Raw genomic sequence first — 26268 nt, forward strand, 5'->3', positions numbered from 1 at the left:
AGATGCAAATAAATTACAATTCCATGACTTCGAATCACAAATAGAATTCCAAAAATGCAATTTGAATCCCATTACAGGTCTTTCAGAGCTTTGCCTCTTGCTGGCCTCGCCGGCTTGATGAATTTGCCAAGCAGAATTAGAACTATTGGAACAATCGTTCCAATATAGTAAACGCTTCCGTAGGGGTTGATTTTTTCGTGAAGGCTGAGCAACTGTTTAAGGCACAAGCACAACACCATAGTCAATCAGCTACACATTACTGTTGATATCTTTAAGTCGAAATCTAATTGTGGAGAGACATACCAACCATGAAACCAATGCAGGAGTAGTTCGGAATGAGGAGTGTGTAAGCAAAGTTTACAAAACTAGCAGGTTCGTAACCAGAGATGATTGGCAAGCTTGTTGCCATCTGTAAAGAACTGCTCATAGACCAAGTGAAGTCGGATGTGAAGAAATGATTCAGACGTTGCCCGAAAGTAGTGTTGGCATAGATTGATGCTTACCTCTTGAACCAGCAATCATAGTAGCAGATTGAATGAAGAAGATGATGTACCCGGGATATAATCCCTGTCAACCAATGAATCAGTAAAAAACTTAAGAGTATTAATCAGGACATATAGCTATCTTGGTCAACTCACCCATTCAAATCTCTAAGAAAAAGAAACAAGCAGTTCAAATGAGATTGTTTAAACAGAAAGAAAGAAAGAAAGAAAAGCACTAACTAAACTAAGCCTTCTGTGACCATCCTTTTGTGTACATTCATATTGACTGGCAAAATTATGCAATTTGTTTCAGAAATTACGAATATGTTATCCTACAAAGACACCAGGCCTAAAAAGCATGGCCACACAATTTGAAACATCTTTCCTGTCTCAGAACATTAACAACTCAACCTTCGTCCTATAGACATTCTTCATATGCTGTATCCACATTTTGCAGAAATCAAAATGACTAACAACATGTACTCTTTGACAGTTGACTATAGAGAGAAGATAATTCCAGGAACTAATAGTAACTATTGAAGAAGAAAGCAGAAGAAGGGGCTAAAAAATCTATTAGGGTAAGAAGAAAAGTATTAACACTTACATGCCAGACTGCACTGACAGTTTGAGTGGCCAGCAACTAGAAGAATCCTGGTTTCTTTCCATTCTGAATCAGCCTCTCATAGACATCTAAACAATGTAACAAAAATTAGATTAGATGAAGATGTAGATTATATATTTATGATTCATTACAGATATTAGATAAGCAAATGTAAAAAAATAGTAGCATAATTCCTAGTGAATGTGTACAAAACTATCATACAATCATATCCCTAACTCTAAGCTCAAAATATGCAAGCACAATAAAAAGGTATGCATAGTATTAATTAAGCTGCACATATAAGATCCACTACAATTGATTGTTTTCGATGAGAAACCGTTTCAGAATTTAGCCTCTGGCGCTGTGGTAGAGCAAGGAACCAATATAAAGGCCAATAGACCGTCATAGTTGATATACTGCACTTGGACTACTCCCATGCTACTCTGGAGGTTACAATACGAGCAGCTTCGCAGCTAGCAGCTATGCATTTTTAAAAAATAGCTAACTTACAGTGCCTGAGCCAGGTGCTAACTTGAATATTCCATACAAGGGGTAACTGCACGGAACTCTTTGCCAACTCAACACCTAGTATATCAACGTTCTTTGCACGGTCCCATCGTGGTTTGGGTGGATTCGAATCAGTCCAGCCAGAAAATCCAAAACCAGATATAATAATAGAAACTTCTGAGATGGACCAAATGAAATAATATTTCCAACAAGCAGTGAAGCCTGACATGTACTGGTAGCTTAGTCGTTTCCAGAAGCCATATTCTTGGTATACTGGTTCTGTGAAACGAGAAAGTGGGAACTGTGGTACAAGATAGAGATATAATCCCATACAGACAGCGACTTGAAGAACAGCTTTGCAAGTTGCCAAATAAGGAGAAGGGGATGGCCCCTGCATTGTAGGTTGCCAAATCTATCACAGATGATAATGGCTGAATCAAAAACAAGATCAAAAGTACGGATACATGTTGAAGCATTTATAAGAATATAGAACCAATACCCCTTTCCTCTCAGTCCATTCCAAATAATCTTTCATTTCATACACTGGACCAGCAACGTGACTTCCACAACACAGACAGTAACCAAAATACTCAAGCAAAGAAGGCAGCTTTGTCAACCGGTTTCGCTTTTGAGCCTCACGCAAATCTTCCTCTTTTAGAACTCCGTCACTGTAATTGATCACATATGATATGATTTTTAGTGTTATCACCATCAGAGAACCTATACATAGGGAACACCAAGGATGTATAAGAAATTTCAGTGAGATCATGTTATTTCTTCATAGGCATGGTTTAATACAGAATTCAGTAGAAAGAGGCTGATATGTTTTGAATCATTTCATTTAACATGAGCAAGCTTGAACAGTCCACATGGTTACTCTAAAAGGAGCAGATTTGCATTATTTACATGTGAATCCCATTTCATTATGCAGAGGCGTCTTCAGCTTTTGTTTTAGACATTTTGTGAACCACAATATTTATGGTAAATTACACTTTTGAATCAATTTTCTGGTCTAGTATTCCAAAAAGAACTAGAGGACAATAGTTGGTGCTTTGCTAACGATATATGTGGAAGCAGATTTTATCAACATTGCTTTTAAATGTTCACAAGCGCAGAATTTGAGAGAACAAAATGGTTTGACCAAAGAATCTACAGATAGAAAAATTGAGAGAACTATTGGTTTTACTACCATTACAGAATATAAAATAAAGATTATGCAGCATAAGAAAAAAGCATGTTATTCCATTCATAGATATATAGACATTAATACATAGTCTATATCACTATACAGAAGCATAATAATCCTAATGCCTAATATAGTAGTTCAACCAATAAGTTTTTAAAGCAGCTCTAGACACACTTTAGCATACCATAATAAGAAAATTGCTTTAATAAAGTTAAGATACTCACATCAGCAAATAAATGCTACAGCATGTCATAACCATGTTAGTACGTGTTCAACAGAATTAGGCTTTTGATACTAATCAACAACCAAAGATGAGCATGATCAAGAATGAAACAAATTTAAGTTGGAAGTAATGAGAAGGTGCTCACCTGTAGCATCTATACCCCCTTCCTACCATGCATCACCACTCATGTAATACACATGGCTGCACACATCAACATTATTCAAAAACTAAGAAACTGATGATATAATCCCCCACGCTTAACTTGAACTGTATATGATTTGCTACCATACAAATAAAAACGTTTATCCAAATAACTTCAACTAAACAACTAATCCTACTCCAATTTCAGAAAACAGTAGAAGTGAATTAAATATGGCTGACAAATAATGAGTAATATGTTAAGGAGCCCTAAGAAAATAGCCTACAGACTACAGAGGTAATTGAAATGGTACTAGTAAATTTTCATTTATATCAATTGGGGCATTCTATATGATAGGTTGGAGCAGGCTAAATATTCGACTTACGCACGGTTGTGGCGATAGATACAATGCTTGAAAGTTGAAATCAAAAGAAATCGACAAAATCGAGATTTCGATAACAACAATGAAAAGTTCCAACTGACCAGCCAATGAGGTAACCGAAGGCGAGGAAGAAGGTAATGATTCCACAATAGCATGGAGGCGTATCCTAAGAGCATCGGCACAATGAAATGCAAACTGGAGGAGAATCCAAAGGAGAGACAGGAAAGGAAGGCTCCAGTGGCGGCGGCACCGCTCCACCAGGAACGAAGCGGTGGAAGAAGCTGACGGGGATGGTGGCGGCGAAGCAGAGCAGAAAGCGGAGCAACGGAACCGATACTCCTATGGATAGAGCCATAAGAAATCACGTTCTACTCAGACCTTCGATCGGCAATGCAATCGTTTAATTATGTTTACGTCATTATATTTTCCAAATTCTTCCATAATTCAATCCAGTTTTTCTTAAAAATAATTGTAATAAGATAAATTTGAATATGTATATTTGTAACTAATATTAGTAGGACTATAATATTCATGTAACTTAAATAGTTGAATATTATATATCTGAACTATAATTGAAAATAAGAACTTATATAAGAACTTAATCCTCCAATTATCACTGTTTTCAATTTATAATATTTTTAAAAAATAGATGCTACATGAAAAATAACATTGACCCTACTTTTCCCTCCAAACAGTTGATACATGACAAACGATATCAAATAATAATAATTTTAATAAATGCAATTGATACATGACAATTGATATCATTTGTAAAAGCAAATATGAAACTAGACAATACTACATTATAAATGAAGCTTTTTGTACAACATACTATTAATGAAAGTAAATGATATTATTGGGTTACGTGGACGGGACCACAGATGCATAAGAGCATCCGCAATGGGTGGACGATGGCACGGCAGATGGCGCGCATCGTCCACACCCATTGCGGGTGCGCGCCATAGGGCGCGGACGATAGTCGCACCCTATACTTCGGTCGCGGAGGAAAGCGCGGACGATGACCATCGTCCGCCCTATTGCGGCTGTCGCGGACGATGGCCGCGGACGATGGCCATCATCCACGCCATCGTCCGCCCCATTATGGAGGTCGCGGACGATGGCACGTGGTTTCGTTTTTTTATAAATACCGTTCATTTGTAATATTTCATTTCACGCGATTTCATTTTCGAAACTTCCATTTACATAATTACTACGAAATGGATTCAAGCCCCAATAGTCCTACGTTTAGCGCAGGGGCGCATTGGCCGGGTACAGAATGCGGCGATTATCGTTCGTTCGACACCAACACCCATTACGATCCCGATTTCAGTACGGAATCGTATGGGTTGTCTGACATGGAGCCGTCTCTGCACCGCCCAACCGCAGCGGCCGATCCCGACCCCGCCGCGACCGCTTCCACCCCAGCCAGAAAGAAGCGGAACCGGCAGCGGGCGCAGAAGTTGCCGCCTCCCGGTGATTGCGATGAGTACGCCCCCGGCCGTACGAACTACAACGACGACGAAATTCTCACTTTGGCCGGGTGTTGGGTAGATATATCGGAAGATCCGATATTCGCGAACAACCAGCGACAGATCGCGTACTGGGAACGCATCGCGGACCTCTACAATGCGGTCAAGCCGCCGACCGCGTACAAGCGCAAGCGTGAGCAACTCCGCAAGCACTGGGATCAAGTCAAGAAGCAAGTGAACTTGTACGCGGCGGAGTTCGAGAAGTTCACGCGGTCACAGGTGAGCGGCGAGAGCGCGAGCGGCGTGCGCACTAAAGCGATGTTGTCGTACCGGTTGATGTTCGGCGATTTCAAGCACGAGGCCATCTGGGCGCTCTTGAGGGAGAAGCAGAAGTTCCAAGGTGGAATTCTGCACACTGGTGCGCCGAAGAGGACGAAGGTCACCGAAGTTGGTGACTACACGAGTAGCGGCAGCGGCAGTCACCCGGTTGACCTCAACCGGACGTACGTGGATGAAGGGAGTTCCGGCACACCGATGTCATTCCGGCGTCCTCCCGGCGTCAAGGCTGCGAAGGCCAAGAGGAAGGCGACCGCGACCTCATCGTCGACCGCTGCAACCCAAGCTCCGGTCCCGGTAGAGCTCCCGACCCATACGGCCACCGCGTTTGAGTCGTTAGCAACAGCGTCGATGACAAGGACGATGTTGCAGACGCACATGGCCCTCAAGAAGTGTACCGACCCCGACGAAGCCGAATATCTCCGGGCGTTACTCGATGAGTTGCGTCGGAAGTTGGGAATTGGTCCGACTTAGTTTTTTTTTTTTATTAGTTCAATGATGTAACTTTTTTTTATTAAAACTTCGTCGTTTGTCATTTAGACCGTTTTTTATTTACTCGTTACTTGTTATTTGAAAACAGTTAAATTAATTAAATAAAACAATAAAATGATGATGTGGCGCGCTATAGGGCGCACCTTAGGGTGCGCCTTAGGGCGCCCCACTGCAGGTGGGGAGGTAGGAGGATAAAACTGCTGACGTGGCGCGCCATAGGGCGCGCCTTAGGGCGCTCCATTGCTAATGCTCTAACATCCACATAAAAGTTTTTGTGAAGATGAAATACCTTACATTAAGGTATAATAAACAAATAAAGATTGTTTAATTTCACATTTACTGTAAAATGAACTCTTTCTGAAGGGATGATGTAGAATGAACTTGTGGCTAGTTTGATGGTTTAAAAACTTGGTGAATGTACAATTTAATAGATTGCTTTTACTACAAAAAAAGGAAGTTTGATCACTACATCTCTCCATACTTATAAAAAAAAGTACTTCATTTAAGATAAATTAAATTCCCTACTTCCTTAAAAAAGCTTCACCGTTATGAATGTCTCAAATAAAGATGTTTTTATGTAGTAGTACTAAAAGAAATTCTAGACAGCTTCGTGTGGCCTTGAGAGATCCACCGATATTACCAGAAAATCGCATAACAATTCAATATTTCAATACTACCCACCAAATAAATAAAAGAATAGGAGTAATTATTTCTGATTACAAGCTCACACGAGATGAGAGTACAAACAAACTATGATAGCAACTTGGATATTTTGTTTCTCCTTATGAAAAAGTGGGAGTAACATAAACAATATTTGGACAAATTGTTCCAAAATAGCTGCATCAGCAAAAAATCATAAAATAAAAGGCAGAAGCAAATATCCAGAAAATTAGGTCTTATGACTTTAACATTTCTGGTAAAAGTCTGGTTTCCTACTGCAAAATGATATCTCACCTCATGTTCATTGCACCAATAAACTCCACATGCATGGCAGAAACATAACCACCATGATTAGTACATGTGGGTCATATATTTAGTACAAAAAACATAAAGGAGAACCATTTTACAATAATGATGCACATTATTTTACAATAAAAGATCCCAAATATAGATCTTTACCAGATACCTCATTACCATGAGGCCAACAAAACCTACACTCTGAATTATGAAGCCCTTTACACATCATTTTTTCTACAAAGATTGTTGATTTCCAACAGAGAGAAGGGTTGCAATTAAAAATGCTGCAACCTCCCTTTGAACTCCGCAGGGAGTATTTGTACAGAATCCACACACAGCCCACCTTTGGTGTGAGTGCAATCAATCTGTGTCATCGAATATTTGACTTTGATCGATTTGCACGAGCTGGAGACAACAAAATCTCCGGCATGATAATGGATCCACCTCCCTTGCTCCTTCAAGTAGCACTGTTTTGTTGCTTGCTGACCATCTGAGGTCGAAAGCTGGAACCGCACAGGCTTTTTATCCCAGCCATGAACGTGCTCGGAGTTGCAAATCCTACGCCCAAACCTCTTATGGGCGCATCCAAGTTGTAATCTGAAGAATATACTGTACGACCCTGCCGGAAAGGGAAACTCAATCTCCCCATCGACCTCAAACCACCATATTTGCTGGAGATACGCAACTGATGCAAACCTACACACGAATAAATTTCATCAGTTTTAGTTAACCTTTACTGGATATGAAATGCACATGTATTGCTTCTAAAAGAACACGGGGAGGGAGACAAGTGCATAGATATTTCATATTTGGATGTAAAACATAAATACTGAGTTTGAGGTCATTAACAAGATTCACTATTTCTGCTGCAGGATTCAAGAAACTTTTGTAAATTAGTTACCACTCACCAACAATCCAATTGATCATCATATACAAGTTAGCGTACTTTCTTCGTTTGTGAAATCCAACAAATTTACTTTTAAAATTGGTTTCTTTTCCAATAGTAAGAAAGGTTTTCTGATTAATAACTATGAAAGGAATAGCAAGATATAGTCCACTTGTTTAATTCCTAACAGTGACCATGTTCGGTTATCTTTCAAGATTTTGGCAATTATTTCAGCAAATCCCATAGAAAGACCAATCAATACAAAATCTTTCTGCTGCATAATATTGTACCAACATAGCTAAAAATGTAACTACTTTCTTGCGTTTAATTTGTGTGGAAGCTTGGACTAAGAAGAATGACATAGGCTAATACGACAAATACTTTGATGGATTGAACATTTTTAGCTCATTTCATAATTAAATTCTTCAAATCTCAATTTATACATTATCGATCTAAATTACGCCCCTATAAAGTTCAAAATATTAACAAAATTAATCCTCACCTTGATTCCTCAGTTGGGATACGGCTCCAATATCTCCTATCATCAATTCCCGTTATCGCCAATCCATTTGAAGACACCGACATGCAAATGTTGGCTGTCCTCTTATCCAACCATACTTTCTGCAAAATCACCCAAATCTCAATTAAACCCTATTCCAAAACGATTCAACAAAAATAAAATCCAAAACCTTAACAAATCGCAAAAATAAACGAATTCAATCGAATTTAGGGCACAAAAAACGGACCTTAGAGCCACCATCGAACGAATTAGCCCTACAAAGCCTCGCATAGATATCCCTCTTGCAGAGACCCTTGCAGAAAGAGGCATCATTTTCGAATACCCTACCGATAAGATCTTCGTAATTCACAGGCAATTTCGACTCCCAAACGAAATCAGCCGACGAGGCTCCCCGGAAAGCCCGGTTCAGTTTTGCAAGCTGGCAGATCTGCATCGGCTCAAGGTGGCCAATAACCGACGCCACACAGCTCTCCGGCAAGTCGCCCAGCCCGGGCTCCGGCGACGGGGCTATGGCGGTGCTCCCGGTCGCCGCCGGCAACGAAAATAATAAGCCCATGTGATTGCAATCAACGAACCGAATTGAATTGGCCGTGGGCGTAATTGGAAGGGAGGAGGAAGATGATGTAGTTTATGTAAATGAAAATATGGAGTGTGGTAAGAGAGAGGGAAGAATGGAGAGAGGAGAGCCAATTGTATGGATATATATGAAGGAGGTGGACGCGTACGGTGTGAATGTAACTCTGTCCTTGTGTGTGTTTCTGCGTGGGTTTGGTGCGTGAAAATATTAGTAAAAAAACATGGAGGATTATGATTTTTTTTGGTTGGGTTAAGAATATATTGCATTTTACTCTGTCAATCCGTCGCTAGGAGTCTTATTTATGGGCAACACGAATTTTAAGAAATGTTAAGAAAAGTGGATGGAAAAAAGATAGGGGTACAATTTGTATATATTAATTTTAAATGAAATGTCAGTGAAATAAGTTAGTGGAAGGTGTGACCATATTACCATTTATAGTAATAGTGAACCGAGACTCTTATTCGCGGACGGACTAAAATGAAAAAACGGGACTCCTATTCGCGGACGGAGAGAGTAATGTTTAACCTTCTTCATATTTGGAAAAATCTTATAATCCTTCTTTACAAATTTGGTCAAACTTATCCGTATTTCTTAAATAAAGAGGCAAAACTTTATCCTTAAAGATCACGATGGATGCCTTAGTGAGAGCCCTAGTGGTTGTCACATCAGCATGTCCTATCTTTCTACAATGGTGGAGCCCTGGTGGATGCCCTAACTATTATCCATTTGTTGATTTCAATTTTAATATTATTTTTTTATATTTACACATTATAAATAGCAAAATTAGACTCTAAATTAAAAAAAAAACTAGCAAAAAATATACATTACTTAATTTTTAAAATATTACAACGAAGAAACTTAAAAAGAGGTACAATTTCAACGACCACTACGTGTTCAAACTTCTTCAATCATGTCGTTCATGAGTTGAAGATGAGCTTGTTGGTTGCGCATGGTCTCCTGAGCTTGTAATATCTCACTGACTCCATAGGGTAAACCTCGAACGACCGACAGGGTTGCATGACCTGCGATCGATTCAGCTTCATCGTCGGTCCAATCGCCAGCTCTTGCACCTTCATCGTGAATAATCATGTTGTGCAAGATTATGCACGCGTACATGACATTGGAAATATGATGCATGTACCAGGACCGAGCCGGGCCTTTCACTATTGCCCAATGTGCTTGAAGCACACCGAATCCTCGTTCCACGTCCATCCGTGCAGACTCTTGCCGCTGTGCAAAAAGGCATTTCCTCGCATCCGTTGGGCAGGAAATCATCTTCAAGAAAACTGGTCATCTCGGGTATATGCCATCGGCTAAGTAGTACCCCATATGATGTTGCTGTCAGTTGGCAGTGAACTTGATAACCGGACCGTTGCCATTGCATTGCTCGGTGAAGAGACTCGACGTGTTCAGCACGTTGATGTCGTTGTTTGACCCCGCCATGCCAAAGTGAGCATGCCAAATCCAAAGAAGGTGGTCAACGATGTCTTCAAGGATCATCGTCGGATGGGTACCCTTAGAGCATTCGCAATTGCGGACTTCGCCGCGGATTCCCACGGATGTGCCGGAATTTGTGGCGGACGTCCGCTATTAGGCACGAATGGCATGGATACGGAATTGAGCTGAGGACGTCGCAGGTCCGCGGCCTTCCACGGAATTCCGTAGGGACGTCTGCCATTGCGTCGACTCCCGCGGAATTCCGATTTATTTTTTTATTTTTTTTGTAATGTCAATATATACGGCTCGTTGAATTTCACTTCATTCGCACCACTTATTTTAACAAGTTTCTCTCTCTCTAAATTTCTTTTATATAATAGTAATGGCTGGTAGTGGTAGTGGTAGTGGCCATCACGAAGACCCTATGGCTCGGATTTGGGCACATGTGTGGGAGGCTGCGGCGAGAGAGGAACAAGCGGCCTTGGCGCCGGCGGTGCCTCGACCCATCCATCGTCGCACTATAGTATCCCGCGACCATCTCGCGGCCCACCGTTGGTTGTACGATGACTACTTTGCGTCGGAGCCTCGGTTTGGGGAGAACCTATTCCGGCGACGGTTTAGGATGCATCGGCCGCTGTTTATGCGTATCGTTGGCGCTTTGGAGCATCGATACGGGTATTTCAGGGAGCGGGAGGATGCAGCGGGTAAACCCGGCCACACGCCGATCCAGAAGTGCACTGCCGTAATCAGGCAGTTGTCGTACGGAGGTGCGGCGGACATGTTTGACGAGTACCTCCACATCGGCGAGTCGATAGCCAGCGATTGCCTGAAGTATTTTTGTCAGGGCGTGAGGGAGATATTCGGGGATAGGTATCTTCGGAAGCCTACCCCCAATGATTGTCAGGCTCTGCTGGATATGCACGGGTCTCAGCACGGCTTCCCGGGGATGCTGGGCAGCATAGATTGTATGCACTGGGAATGGAAGAACTGCCCCGCTACCTAGAAAGGGATGTACACTACCTGTTTCAAGGCCAAGAATCCTATGATGATCCTTGAAGCGGTAGCTGACTACCGGTTGTGGATTTGGCACGCCTATTTTGGAGTAGCCGGGGCGAACAACGACATCAACGTCCTCCAGTCGTCGCCCCTTTTCAATGACCAGTGCATGGGCGTCGGTCCGACCGTCAACTTCATCGCCAACGGCAACCAACACGACATGGGCTATTATTTGGCCGATGAAATATACCCGATGTGGCCCGTCTTTGTGAAGACAATCAGATGCCCAACGGATGAGAAGAAGGTATACTTTGCGCAACGTCAGGAGGCAGCGCGCAAGGACGTGGAGCGGGCATTTGGTGTGCTCCAAGCTCGATGGGAGGCAGTGAAGGGTCCGTCACGGCTGTGGTATGTTGACAGCATCGCCGACATCATGTACGCATGTATTTCATGCACAACATGATCGTCGAAGATGAAGCCAAACTCTGACCGATTGGGCCAATGATGATACTGGCGCTGCTGGTCCAAGCCACGGCGTGGCCACGAGCCATGTACGCATGGGGATACTCCATGATGACGTCGATCAAGTCCGTGCATTTGCCGACATGCGCCAAAAATAAGCCCACGTTCGACTCCAGAACGATATTTTTGAAGAAGTGTGGCAGCGTAGGGGTCGTCGTTGATGTAGTTTGTAATTATTGAAATGTATTTTTTAATTTGGTGAAATGTACTTTTCTTTTTTTAATGGATTTTTTTCCTATTCGCGTCGAAATTTTAATTCCGTAAATTCTTTACTTCCGGAAAGTGGTTAATTTATGAATTTGTGATTTTTTTTTAATGTGGGAATTCCGTCGGGAATTCCGGCACTGTGCAGTGGGAAATCCTTATGGCGTGGCAATGGGAATTCCGCCGGGACATCCGCACCACTGCGGATGCCCTTATACCCACTGGTGAATTGGCCTCTCCACGCTCCCGGACAATTCTTCCACTCTCAATGCATACAATCAATGCTCTCTAACATTCCAGGAAAACCGTGCATCCTCATCAGGAACTGGCAATCTTTAGCATTCGGCTTGCGCAAATATGTGGCGCTGAAGGCGTCAATCACGCCCTCACAAAATTTTACCAGACACTCCCGGCCAGTTGTATCCCCTACTTGAAGATACTCGTCGAACATGTCCGCCGTGGTACCGTATGCCAACTGACGAAGCGCAACCGTGCACTTCGTGAGCGGGGACTGTGGGCCGCATCTTGCCGTTGCTGGAAGTACTCGTCGCGCGCCTCCAACGCGTGAACAATCTGGAGAAACAGTTCTCGCCGCATCCTAAACCGTTGGTGAAAAACCGTCGCTCCCCAACGGAGCTTATCGGCGAAGTAGTCTTCGAACAGACGTTGATGAGCTAGACGATGCTCTCGATGGAGGAATGTCCAGTGGCGGCCAGTGGCGGATGGGCCTCGGGACCTACTCTTCGGCCTGCTCTTGCTCTTGTATTGCACGAATACATGTGAGACTCTGGTTCCCGAAAACAAACATTGCGCGTTCCATAGCCCAACTTGTATCTTCTCCGGCCATATTGGAAAAGTGAGTGAAAGAGAGATATTGGATTTGAGAAGTTGTGAGGGTTGAGAGATGTGTGAGAGTTGTGTGAAAAATGAATGAAAATAAGGTATAGTTATAGATAGAAAATAAAAAAAATAAAAAGAAGGAAAAACATGTTGATCGGGCATCCGCGTCATCGGGCTCGACACTGCAATGGATGCCCGATCGGGCGCGAGATCAGGACAACCGATCTTTCAGTCCCGCGGCTCGGGCTCGGACGCTTGCAGTGGATGCCCGAGCCCGATCTCGGGCGATCGGGCGTGAGATCGGGCATCCATTGTGGATGCTTTTAGACAGCTTAAAGATTTTCTTGACAAAAGATAAGTATATCTATAATATAATAGGAATGTGATCATATGTAAACTCTAAATATTGTACAAATTCAAAACTATGATCTGGACCATTAGAAAATATCAACAATGGCAACGGTTGATGTTGTGTTGAAATTGTATTGACATTGTGTTGATATCAAAATCTTGAAATTTTACGCCGTGTTGACATTGTGTTGATATTGTGTTGAAAAGTTTGGAGTTTGTACAATATATGAGTTTGTACCTTTATATAGTTTACATCAAGAAATATATCATCGATTTGATCATTAAAAAATCACGACTATAATTATTCTTCACATATTATCTACATATCAAAGTTTTAAATACAAATTCATGCCTAATATTTTAATTAATTTATTTATTTTCTTTTTTAAATTATCATAACAATAAGAAGAAAATATTCACAATTTCTTAGTATAATAATTTTGTAAATGTTAAAAATGATTTTATTTCCCAATTTTTTTTTAAATATTAAAAACTACATATGTTCCTTATTAATTTCAATTTTATTTCTGTTATCCAATTATTCAAAATTTTTTATTACATTAAATCAAATTTAAATAAATTGAATATCATCTAGGGTTGAGGTTGAGCCTTATTTATTATTATATTTATTTTACCTTCCAAACTTAGTCATATCATTATTGCTCAAATTTAATTAATACTAGTATTATTAAATCACTATCCTTTTCTTTTTCTTGTGTACTGATTCCATTGAATATAAATTATCAGTACATAAATCAAATAGTACTAATTATATAATGATAATTTATAGTGGAACTTGGGGAATATAGTAATATATTAATAAAAGAATTTCAAAATTATTTATAATGATATGCTAATTTATTTTTAATATCAATTTTCCTATGATCTTATCAATTTATGAATAAACGTTTATTTGAGAATCGAGAATTAGAAACTTCTATTGTCGAGTGACCTCTATAATGTTACTAGTATTACTTAATTATCTCATCATGAATGTAACTTCTATTGTCGAGTGACCTCTATTATGTTACTAGTACAGTAGTTTAACAAATTTCAGAATAATAGAGATGTTTTATTACTTAATTATCTCATCATGAATGTATACACCAAGCATAAATTTGAGGCCCAAATTTATAAGATACTCTATTCGTCTCTTAAAATTTGTCACGTGTTGATGGCATGGATTTTAAAAAATGTAATTGAATATGAGTTGAGAAAGTTAGTGGAATGTGAGTTCTATTTTTATAATTTTATAATACAATGTGAATAAAAATGAGTTAATAAAATGTGTGGTCTACTACAAATTTTGTGGGATGATCAAAAATTAAATTTAAGTGACAAATTTTTCAAGAACAGAGATAATAATATAGTTATGAGTTGACATATAATTAATTTTAAAAGTTGTAATTTGATTATTCAAGTCATTTTTCTATAAACTTAAGGAACAACGAGATAAATGACAAATTTTCACAAAATATCAAATAAAATGACTTATTGATGTTTCCCTTAGTATTGAAAATTGACATTTTGTTAATAAGTTTTAGTGTCTCCACCTCATTCTTATGAAGAGGGATTGGAGTACTCTAGAATCTTCCGAAATACAAAAAAATTTGAATGGTAAGTTAACATTCGATTTGGATGCAAATTTAAGTAAGTAATTAATTTTTATTTTTGCACCGAATTTAAGCAATTAAACTTGAATCGTAGTATTCACAAATGTGCAGCGTAAGAGCATCCGTAACGGTAGTGGGGAAGAAGGCCGCCGTCCGTGCCAGCGGCGAGGACGAGGCTCGCCGCCGCTGCGCTCGCGCCGCTGGCACGGCACTGCTCGATGCACCGTGCCAGCGAGTAGTCGACGTGGCGGCACACGATTGGACAACGGTATAGCCGTTGCCTTTGAATATTTTTTTTTAAAAAAAATCGTTAATTAATTTTAAATAATGATAAAAAATAAAAAAAAAAAAATTTCCAAATCCCAAAAACATGGCCGTTTTTTTGCCCGTTTTTCTGAATTTTTTTGATTTTTTAAAATTTTTTCCCCCAAAATCATCTATAAATACACACATTCATCATCCATTTATCACATCAAATCATCTCTCATTCATCTCTCATTCATAATTCTCATACAAACTATCAACACATTCATCCCTCACTCAAAACCTCAAATGGATTTCACCCATATTATGGCGGAAGCGGAGCGCGAAGAACAAGAATACTACGAACAACATCGTGCCGCTTACGAAGCATATGTCGCGGCGAAACCCCCGCTCCTCCTCCTCAACGAACTAGATCAAATCGCCGTTACATCCATCGTGACCGGGAGGGAGCCCACGAAAGGCTCGTTGCCGACTACTTGCCGACCAGCCGCGGTTTCCGGCAGATTACTTCAGGCGTCGTTTTCGCATGTCAAAGCGCTTGTTCATGCGAATTGTCAACACATTGTCCGCACGTGTTGAATTCTTCCAAACAGGTCCAGATGCAGCCGGCCGGCAAAGTATCACACCATTGCAGAAGTGTACGTGTGCCATCCGACAACTCGCTACTGGGCAAACGGCCGACATCTCCGACGAGTATTTGCATATCGGTGAGTCCACTGGAATCCTTTGTCTAAAGAATTTTTGCAAGGGCGTTCGTTCAGCTTTCAGGGATGAATTCCTTCGGGCACCCAGCACCGATGATTGCCAACGGTTGCTTTGTCTTCACGAATCAGTCCATGGCTTTCCCGAAATGCTTGGCAGCATTGACTGCATGCATTGGAGGTGGAAGAATTGCCCGAATGCTTGGAGGGGGGCAACACTTAAGCAGTCACAAAGGCGGCGGCCGAACACTTATCCTTGAGGCGGTCGCCGACTACCGCCTATGGATTTGGATTTGGCATGCATATTTCGGCGTTACCGGAGCCAACAACGACTTGAACGTGCTCTATTCTTCACCACTCTTTAATGATGTGATGAATGGTGTAGCACCGGCGATCGACTTCACCATCAACGGAAATACATACCACATGGGTTACTATCTCGCCGATGGTATCTACCCAAGGTGGTCGACGTTCGTGAAGACGCTCCACAACCCGCACGACCCAAGACGGGTTCTTTTTGCGCAGCGTCAAGAGTCCGCGCGGAAAGACGTCGAAAGAGCCTTCGGGGTCCTTCATGCCCGATTCAACATTGTGAAGGCCCCGGCTCGGTTGTGGTACGTGAATAATATCGCCGACATCATGTTCACGTGTATTATCTTACACAACATGATTATAGCCGACGAAGGACCGAGGGCGGCTAGCTTCTACGACGAGGATGAAGCTGGAAGCTCAACAGCGAGGTCTCCCCCACGCCGAGGTGAGCATACGACGGTTGGCCAGAGGATCGAGACAAGGCACACAATGCGCGATACCCGAACCCACATTCAGTTATAAGAAGACCTAATTAACCACATGTGGATGAAATTCGGCAACGAGTAGCGGTTTTTTTAATTTTTAGTATTTTAATTATGAAAATTTTAATTTTTAGGCTTTTAATTATGTCGTTTTTATTTTATTTGTCATTTGTAATTTTATTTAGGTTTTTTTAATGAATTATATTATTATGGAAATGTTATTGTTTAATTGAATTTTAAATTAATTGTGCTCGCCCTTGCGGAAGAGCACACCTGTGGGTGTTGTGCTCTTGCCAGAGAGCAGGCAGAAAAAGTGGGGCCGGGCCCACAACCGTGCCATTGGCAAGAACACGGTTGTGGATGCTCTAACAATCTTCAGCAATAAAATACTACTACTAAATTTGTATGGGACACTTTCGGCAACATAACACTTTTATTAGTGTTAGTCTAAAATAGGGGTGTGCATTCGGGTTTCGGTTCGGTTTTTTACCAAAACCAAACCAAAAAACCGAATTTAGTTCAAAATCCAAACCGAACCGAACCCGAAAAACCGAAAAAAACCGAAACCGAAAAACCGAAAACCGAAAACCGAACTTAAAAAACTGAAAAAACCCGAACAAAACCGAAAAACCCGAAAAAAAACCGAAAAACCTGAAAAAAAAATAAATATAATATAAATATATATTTATATATGTTTATTTTATTTTATTTTATATATACTAATAGAATATTTATATATAATATAAAATTAATAATACATATAATATATATTATATAGTAGAATATATTAAAAGAATATATATATTATATATAATATAATATATTAAATTAATAGAATATATATATAATTCGATTTTTTCGGTTTTTTCGATTTTTTTCTTCGCCCGAACCAAACCGAACCGAACCGAAAAACTGATTTTTTTTTATTTTTAAAACCGAACCGAACCGAACCGAATTTCAAAATTTCGGTTTGGTTTAGTTCGGTTCGGATATTCAGTTTCCGGTTTTTTTGCTCATCCCTAGTCTAAAACCAACGAAAATATAATAATCAGAGCCGCATACACAGCCCACATTATCCATCTCCATTAGCATACATTTTAATTATTCATAAAGTAAATGATTAGATAAGTTCCTATTAAAGATTCCACGTAAGTGTGCGTCACAATTTTAATCTATTCACCAATTTAAAATCTTTGTCGGAGTAATTTTCTATTGTTAATTCTAAATTATTTTTATTATTGAAGGTTTGATAAGTTCTCAACATGACAGCTTATCATCTCTTTTATGTAGTGACATTGTATTTGGTACATTATCTTCGAGTGATAAGAACATGTGGGACAGTGATAACTTGTCTCATTCTTTAAAAATCAAAATGACATTTATGAAGAAGGAACAAAGGGAGTGAAAAATATGCATAGAAAAATTATCGCACCAACATTGATCAATTAGTTGAAATTGCAAACCGAGTAGGAGTATATGATAATTGTAGAACAAGAATTATAGTATACTATATGAATATATATTCAAATAATACTGGAAATGAAACAATCTCATTATTGAAATATTCCAAATTCAAATTCTTCAATTCAATTTTAGTTGAGATACTTTTGAACTTTTCGTGAGTAGTAGTATAATTTATATACATGATCAAGGGAGACAAACAACAGAGCTTCGTACAGTTTATTTTAGTTTTGCTACATGTATATAACAATCTACTACTTTATAATACGGAATTCTTCAATAATATCTTACTACTATTAGGGCATTTGCAATGGGGCGGCGATAGGCCGCCCGATGCCTCGAGCGCGCCATCGCCCGCCACTGTGGGTGGCTCGATGCATCGTCCGCGGACAATACGCGGATGATAGGGCATCGTCCTCCCACTGTGGGCGACGCGGACGATGCAACACGTTTTCATTTTTTTTTCTGAATTTTTGTCTATTTAAACCTCGTTTCTCATTCTATTTTTCATACGAACATTTCTCTCATCTCTCACTTTCCATACGAATATTTCGATCATCTCTCACAAATAAAAATGAATCACGACGACGACTGGAGTACCTCGGAGGGCGTTAGTCGGACCTTGACTCGAGCCTTATTCGATGCCGTTAATGACGCAACGGCGGATTGCTTAGCCGAAATGCAGCGCGAGGAGGAGGCGGCGGTGGCGGAGCAGATCCCCAGGCCTATTCGACGTCGGACATTTGTCCGCCGCGACCACACCGTAGCTCACGAACGTCTATTTGCAGACTATTTTGCCGAGCAACCACGGTGGGGCCTGACTGTTTTTCACCACCGGTTTAAAATGCATCGTTATCTTTTTCTCAGCATTGTCCAGGCGTTGGAGTCACGTAATGAATACTTCCAGTATCGGGAAGATGGCATGGGTAGACCCGGACTTACGCCGTTGCAGAAGTGCACGGTTGTACTCCGACAGTTGGCCTACGGTACCACGACGGACATGTTCGACGAGTTCCTTCACGTCGGGGAGATAACTGGCCGCGAGTGCCTGAAGAGATTTTGTAGGGGAGTTGTGGAGGCTTACAGCGACACATATTTGCGAAAGCCGACTACTGTGGATTGTCAGGGCCTGATGAAGATGCACGAGACGGCGCACGGCTTTCTTGGGATGCTAGGGAGCATCGACTGTATGCACTGGGAGTGGAAGAATTGTCTGACGGCGTGGAGAGGCCAATTTACTAGTGGATACAAGGGCAGCCACCCGACGATGATCCTCGAAGCCGTCGCTGACCATCGACTCTGGATCTGGCATGCTTACTTCGGTGTAGCGGGGTCGAACAACGACATCAACGTCCTCAACTCATCCACCCTCTTCACCGAGCAATGCAATGGCAACGACCCGGCCATCGAGTTCACTGTCAACAGGTGCCAATATCACATGGGGTACTACTTGGCCGATGACATATACCCAAGGTGGCCTGTTTTTCTGAAGACGATCAACTGCCCAATAGGTGAGAAGAGAGTTTTATTTGCGCAAAAGCAGGAGGCGGCACAGAAGGATGTGGAGCGGGCATTTGGTGTGCTCCAATCACGGTGGGCAATAGTGAAAGGGCCGACGCGTCTCTAGTTCAAGGAAGTCATCGCCGATGTCATATATGTGTGCATAATCTTGCACAACATGATAGTCAAAAACGAGGTGGAAGCGTCACCGATTGGGCCGATGATGAAGGTGGATCTAGCTCCAGCACGGCGATCGCGCCCCACGCTCGAGGATTACCGACGGGCTTCAATGAGGTTATATCTAGACATGCCTCAATGCGCAACCAACAAGACCATACTCAGCTCATGAACGACATGATTGAAGAAGTTTGAGACCGTAACCGCCGTCGTTGAGAATGGGTATTTTTTTTAATTCGTATTATAATGTATTAATTTTAAATGAAATGAAGGCTTTTTTTAATTTTTATAGTTATTTAAATATTCAAATAAAGAAAATGCTTATGACGCATTTAGAGCGGCTTATAGGGCGCCCTACTGTAGGTGAAAGAGTAGGAGGATAAAATGATGATCTGGCGGTGCATAGGGCGCCCTATAGGGCGCCTCATTGCTAATGCCCTTATTTTTACATCAGTACTGAAGTTCGATATATTCACATTAGTGTATAGAATTCATGGACTACATCTGTGTAAAATTATGATTTAAAATGATAATTAAGTGCATAGAATCACATAGTTAAATCAACGTCACTTTATATGCCTGAATACTAGTAGAGTTTGATACGGTAGGTGTGATGGGATTGTGATATTACATGTTGCAATAGACATATATAAGCCTTAAACTGTAGTACTTATCCATTGACATGAGTGTGTGACATATTATTCAATCTGTGCAGTTTGATAGGATTGTGTCATGTTTCTGTACTTATTTAAACGGAATGAATCATCTCTGAAATTTACTGCACTTAAAAAATGAAAATGATTTGGCTTGGATCCTAAAAGAGCAAAAATTTCATTTTTTGGGGAGGTTAAGTAATTATGCATATACCGTACACGGTGCAATTCGGTGAAGGATTCTACTAAGAGACTAGCTACTACTATTATTTCTATGTTTTATAGTACTATTAGTATATTTTCTAATTAAGGTTTAAATTTTACGTGTTGTGTGAAAATTGTGTAACATTTCATGTTCGTCTCATGTTTTTATCTGTACAATTTGTGTGATCTTCCAACAAATTGTGTTTGTATTTTTATTTCTGTGTAACATCGAATAACAAGATCAAACATTTAAATTTGGTAATTATACTCTCATGTAAACAATGATATACTATGTACTAGTAGTAGTTAAAAAAAATAGATATGCATTATTGTTGGTGAAACATGAAGTTTACCTAAACTTGCCAAACATGAAGACGGCTTATTGAAACTTCGTTGTCGTTTTCCTTCTATTAAACTGCAAAACGACAATGGTATACAGCTCATCAACACAAGCTTAAATAATTGATACTCCCTTAACTTTAGTTCAAACAGGTCTAGGTAACTTTGTACAGTTCTCGAACCTACTTCTCCTTTCTTTATTTAATTTGATTTCTATATATGTCGACGAAAATAATTATTCCATTCCGTCCGTCCGCCATTAGAAGTCTCATTTCTTGATAGCACGGGTTTTAAGAAATATTTAAAAAAAAGTGATAAGGATAATTCCCTTATCACGATGCCGGAGACGATAAATTGGAAGTCCCGTGAGGCAGAATCCCGTTGACAACTAAGCTTTAAACAAAGTGCATAAAATAAAACAGAAACAGACGTAAATTCTGATATTCATTCATTGATTCTCAAAGATAACAATACCTCATATTTATAATAGAATTACTCTAACTTACTAAACAAGAAAATAATATATGGGAATATATGATGAATTAATAATAGACTAAATAATAAGATATGGGAGATATGCTTGTAAATTTATGTTCGTATCAAAAAGTGGATAGAAAAAAAGTTAGTGGAATATGAGTCTCCCTTATATATACTACTCACTCCGTCCCGGAAGAGGAGACCTATTTAGTTATGCCACGAGTTTTAAGAAATGTAAAGAAAAGTAGATATAATAAGTTAATGGAATATGAGTCTCACTTATATATAATAGTTTTATAATAAAATGTAAGTGAAATAAGTTGGTGGATGTAGGACCTTCTACCGTTTATAATAAAAATGAAATATGATTCTTATTGTGGGATGTACCGAAATGGCAAAATAAGACTATTATTGTGGGATGGAGAGAGTATTAGTTTTAAATGAAATTAGAGAGAAATGATTTAGTGGAATATAAGACTCTTGTGATGCCCGAATTTTCTTGGATAAAAATCAAGATTTAATTAGTATAATAAATCCTAGTAAATCCCATGTCGTGGTAATTTCAGAACCCCACGCATGAAGTCATATTGATGTAATCTCGACTTGGAATGATATAAGTATTTTGTTGGAAAAAAGGATTTGAGATCAAGAGAAAGGTGCTTGATACTTCTAAATCAAGGGGCTTCGAATATTCCAAGAGAGACCCAGCAAAGTAACACAAAAAGGGGTTAAAAATAGATTCATAGGTGAAGAGGTAGATAGACCGATCAGACAGCCCAGAACCACAAACCAAGGCTGTAAGGCATGCCACCTTGTCTCATCCCCAATTTTCATCAAAGACAAATGTACCCCAGCTCACTCACTAGCTCAAAAATAGAGCAATCAGATTATCCCCCACCTTAATCGAGCCCCAAAATCAGCCAAGGAGTTGATTCTCCCAAACTTACTCCAACTTTCTTTCGAGTGATGATGCTTTCATAATCCATTCTTCACCTTTTGCAAATGTTTTAGTTGATGTAACAGATTTATGCATGCTATCAACTCTCATCTGCCAATACAACAACCAAAAATATGTTAGCCCTTCCAAAAATTTATTATGTTTAATAGTATATTTGTTAATACATACCTCATTAAGAATGTCTGATCCAAAGAGAAGGTCACTGAAATTTAAGCTTAATTCTCCTACTTCAGTATTATGCGAGATAAGAGATGCTGTCATGTATTTCTCTATTATATGTGGCATAGTGCACATTTTGATAACACTGAAAGGCTAATTCACTTTGTATTCCATGTCATTACGCACAATAATTTTGAATAGAAAAGTTTTTCCAAGAATTTTCTCTTCAATTTCTGATGCTATGAAGTCCTCCTTTCCTACCTGAAAATAAATTTGATTTTCAAAGCTAAATTATTGTTATTTAATACTTATATATGTATATATTTTATATGAGTTGTGATCAATGTCTAACCAATATTAAAGACCGAACTACGAGTTGTGGAGTAGTATTCATCAATAACATATTCTTACCAATTGTAGATTCGGTAGCAGTAGAGTAATATACCTAGTTAACTAACGCAATGCAATGTAATGATGTGTTTAAATTGAGGTAATTGGTCATTGATTTTGAAGAATTTATGGTGGAAATTATCGCGGTTGATTGAAGGCATTTTGGTGCGGAAATCGTCATTATTCAAATTTCTATACTACTTCGTTCAACTAGAATATTACTTCATTCTATTAGATTAGTACTTCATTATTTTATTCAACTTGTACTGTTATTGGCTACGAATTTGGAGAAGAAAAAATATAAAAATCATCGTTATTTAGATTTACATATTATTTCATTCAACTAAACTATTACTTCATTCAGTTACATTATTACTTCATTCACTTAGATTATTAGTACTTCATTATTTAACTATCTATATTACTTCATTTGACTATATCACTACTTCATTTTATTCTATTATATTACTTCATTCAAATAGTTTTATCACTTCATTCGACTAGGTTATTACTTTAAGGGATACTTAAGCATATAAGGAAGAATGATCACTACTCCATTCATATGTGAATTTACTTCATTCAACAAGTATACCACTTCATCACAATAGGATTTTACTTCATTGAACTTCAATTGGGTTATTACTTCAGTCCATTATCTTACTAAATGAGATTATAACTTCATCAACATTGACATAATAATAAAGAATAAATACTTCATTTTGAAAACACTTCACACAGTCTATTCGCTTTAAATTTTGTAAAAGGTTAAACAAATTCAAATTCAAAGTGGAATGAAGTAATAATCTACTGGAATGAAGTAATTAACTATTGTAATGAAGTAATAAATCTACTGGATGAAGTAATAAACTATAAATGTAATTTGACAAAAATACCCTCGGTTGACGTAATTCAGCTAACTAATGAATGCGAAAATTTTCACTACATCATCTCATCTCATCCATTAAAAATTAGATCTAAGGACCCTGATTTAGTCTCTAGTTAGGTCATTAAGACTAGATTTATGAATAATGAGACTCTATTTTATATATATTTATATACCTCCATATCTGCTGATACAACCTCTCCAACCTTTTTTCCCATCATTTGACGACTCTCTCTGTCCCATATCAGTAGTGATGCATTGAAGGTTGAATCTACTACATTAACAACAAACCTATATCTATAGACATCAACAATTTTATTAGTATTACTCTTTTAAAATATAAATATATAAAGGATAAAACTTCTTTAAAATAAAGAATACCTTTCAATTGCCTCATAATAGTGTTTAGTGCATTTGTTGCAGTAGTACTGTTCTCCTGCTGTATCAACTTTTTTGCCACATATTTTGCATGATAAATAGAACCATTCCCCATAGTGAGGAAACACTGTCTCTATCTTTCCACATATTCCTTCATGTGTGCATGCATCAACAAACTTAATTGCATAATGGAGTAATTTTTTTTATCTAATATGCAATTAGAAGAATGTAAATGTGTATGTTATATTGTAAAGCACCTCTAAGCAAAGTATATCCTCAAGGCTTATTATTTTTAGATCCTCATATTCACCAAGAGCCTTTTTCATAATTTTTCCAACATTCTGTTTTGTAAGATTAATCCTTGCATCTCCAGAAAACCTATAAGATATAGATATTAAAATAGATTTAATAACTTCTCTTTATAAAATGTTTGTCTACTATGTGTTTGTTTACCATTTGCGTAGATCATGTACTTCTTTACTGTCATAGTTCAGGAGCACTTTGGAGACATTGAAATATGTTCCAACCCTTTTTTCACCTGCATTTAATCATACAAATATTAGATTATAAAATGTAAAGTATCTATAATGTATAATCAAATATATGTTATTGTACAAATTAAATAATTTCCTTTAAACATGTTAGACCTTGCAGAATCTCACAATTATGATTGGAATTGTTTTATTGTTAGTAGTCTCCATTTGATTTAAATAAGAGTCTACGTGGTCTCCCCACTGTGTAGTAAATTTTCTTATGCATAGTTATAAAAATTTAATATGTTACTCAGTAGGTGGTCAAAGCACAACATGTCTTACTTATCCATTATCTGCAACTCTAGGAGTTTAGAGTTTCCTTGTGTCACCACATTTCCAGTATCCACCACAACACCCATTATATTTGTGACAATAAATAAATTAAATTTCTATATATTTTGAATAAAGCTTTAACAAAATTTACTAAAGGAAAAAGAAATTCTACCGAATAGTGGCTCCTTATCAATTCTTTTTATCTCTGCCACCTTGTTGAAAGTTTTGAACTGAAAGACATGTTCTGGGAATTTTAAGTCTTCCACTTCAAGAACTTCAGTTTTTGAGTTCATAAATAGGCGGTTTTTGTTTGTAGTGATTATGTTTGTTACACGGTTTTTATTCACAAAGAAATTGCGAATACATAACACTTTGTTTTCTTTGATTTGGTCTTTGAATTTATGCATTATATCACGTGGGAAGCTTGCATGAATCTGAGTCCCCTGCAACAAAATAAGTAAAACTTTAGACTATCTTATTACTGATAATAAAACTGTAAATTTAGATCCATACCTCCTTATCTTCAAGAACACAATCAAGGGAGCTTATATTTATCTTGTTGCTTGTTCCAGAAACTTCATATGCTCTAACACATCTAGCTTTGATTACCCACTTAGAAGTGTATGGTTGAAGATCTTTGAGCAAAGTAAAGAAAGGAGACATCGTTGGAATTTAGAATCTGAAATGGTGAGTGCATTTGGTCCTTGTCTTCTGTTCTATTTATAGAGGAGTGTGAGTGTTTTGGCTTATTATTTGAAATTTGAATTTGAATCTGATATTAAATATATCCTTTGGATATTGGATTAAAATTAGTTTTTCAATGGATTCATGTGTAATAAGCACTGTTTCTTGATGAGCTCAATAGTTTAACTTCAGATTTAGTGATGTTCTTGGTTTTGCTGCAACTTGTGGCCTTATTATTTGTCATGTAAAACTTAGTATTGGACTATAACAATAAGTATGTACTCCATCCGTCCCAAGGAAGATGACCTCTTCCTTGGACGACACGAGATTTTATGCAACTTTATTTTGTGTGTTAAGTGGTGAGTGTAAAATAAGAGAGAGGGAATGAAGTAGAGATAAATGTGTTTTCATTTTTAGTAAAAGGGCAATTTTGGTTGGTACAAACCAAAAATGAAAGTGAGTCATCTTTAATGGTACAGTGGGAGTACTTATCAAATTGTTAAGGTGTGTACCTGTCAACTTATATTTCTTGAGATTTATTTTTAAATATAGACTAAAGTACAATTTTGGTCCCTTACATTTGTCCTAAAATTCTTTTTGGTCCCTTACATTAAGTTTGTGACCTTTTGTCTCTAACATATTGTTTTGGTAATTTTTGGTCCCAAACATATTGTTTTGGTCCAAAATAACCCATTTCTGTTAAAATTAACAGTCAAAATG

General features: G+C 38.6%; 3 protein-coding genes and 1 pseudogene across 3 annotated transcripts; all 4 read right to left on the reverse strand.

The window, feature by feature from the left end:
* Window positions 1–245: 245 nt before the first annotated feature.
* Window positions 246–3975, reverse strand: LOC121768150 (annotated as a pseudogene).
* Window positions 3976–6697: 2722 nt separating this feature from the next.
* On the reverse strand, window positions 6698–8859 carry LOC121768824 (F-box protein PP2-A12-like). The gene is made up of 3 exons (XM_042165390.1): window positions 8407–8859; window positions 8163–8281; window positions 6698–7470 (listed from the first exon to the last, which is right to left on the reverse strand). Exons 1-3 carry the CDS (start codon window positions 8734–8736, stop codon window positions 7050–7052), a joined length of 870 nt encoding a protein of 289 aa, XP_042021324.1. The 5' UTR covers window positions 8737–8859; the 3' UTR covers window positions 6698–7049.
* A 792-nt stretch (window positions 8860–9651) lies between these two features.
* Window positions 9652–9969, reverse strand: LOC121766728. Its single transcript, XM_042162987.1, has one exon. The coding sequence runs from the start codon at window positions 9967–9969 to the stop codon at window positions 9652–9654; it is 318 nt and encodes a 105-aa protein (XP_042018921.1).
* A 12264-nt stretch (window positions 9970–22233) lies between these two features.
* On the reverse strand, window positions 22234–25527 carry LOC121766729 (replication protein A 70 kDa DNA-binding subunit A-like). The gene is made up of 8 exons (XM_042162988.1): window positions 25378–25527; window positions 25229–25307; window positions 24512–24596; window positions 24316–24436; window positions 24062–24195; window positions 23857–23977; window positions 22417–22560; window positions 22234–22338 (listed from the first exon to the last, which is right to left on the reverse strand). Exons 1-8 carry the CDS (start codon window positions 25525–25527, stop codon window positions 22234–22236), a joined length of 939 nt encoding a protein of 312 aa, XP_042018922.1.
* Between the last annotated feature and the right edge of the window lie 741 nt (window positions 25528–26268).

The sequence above is a fragment of the Salvia splendens genome, chromosome 15 (genome assembly GCF_004379255.2).
Source record: "Salvia splendens isolate huo1 chromosome 15, SspV2, whole genome shotgun sequence".
Taxonomy (NCBI): domain Eukaryota; kingdom Viridiplantae; phylum Streptophyta; class Magnoliopsida; order Lamiales; family Lamiaceae; genus Salvia; species Salvia splendens.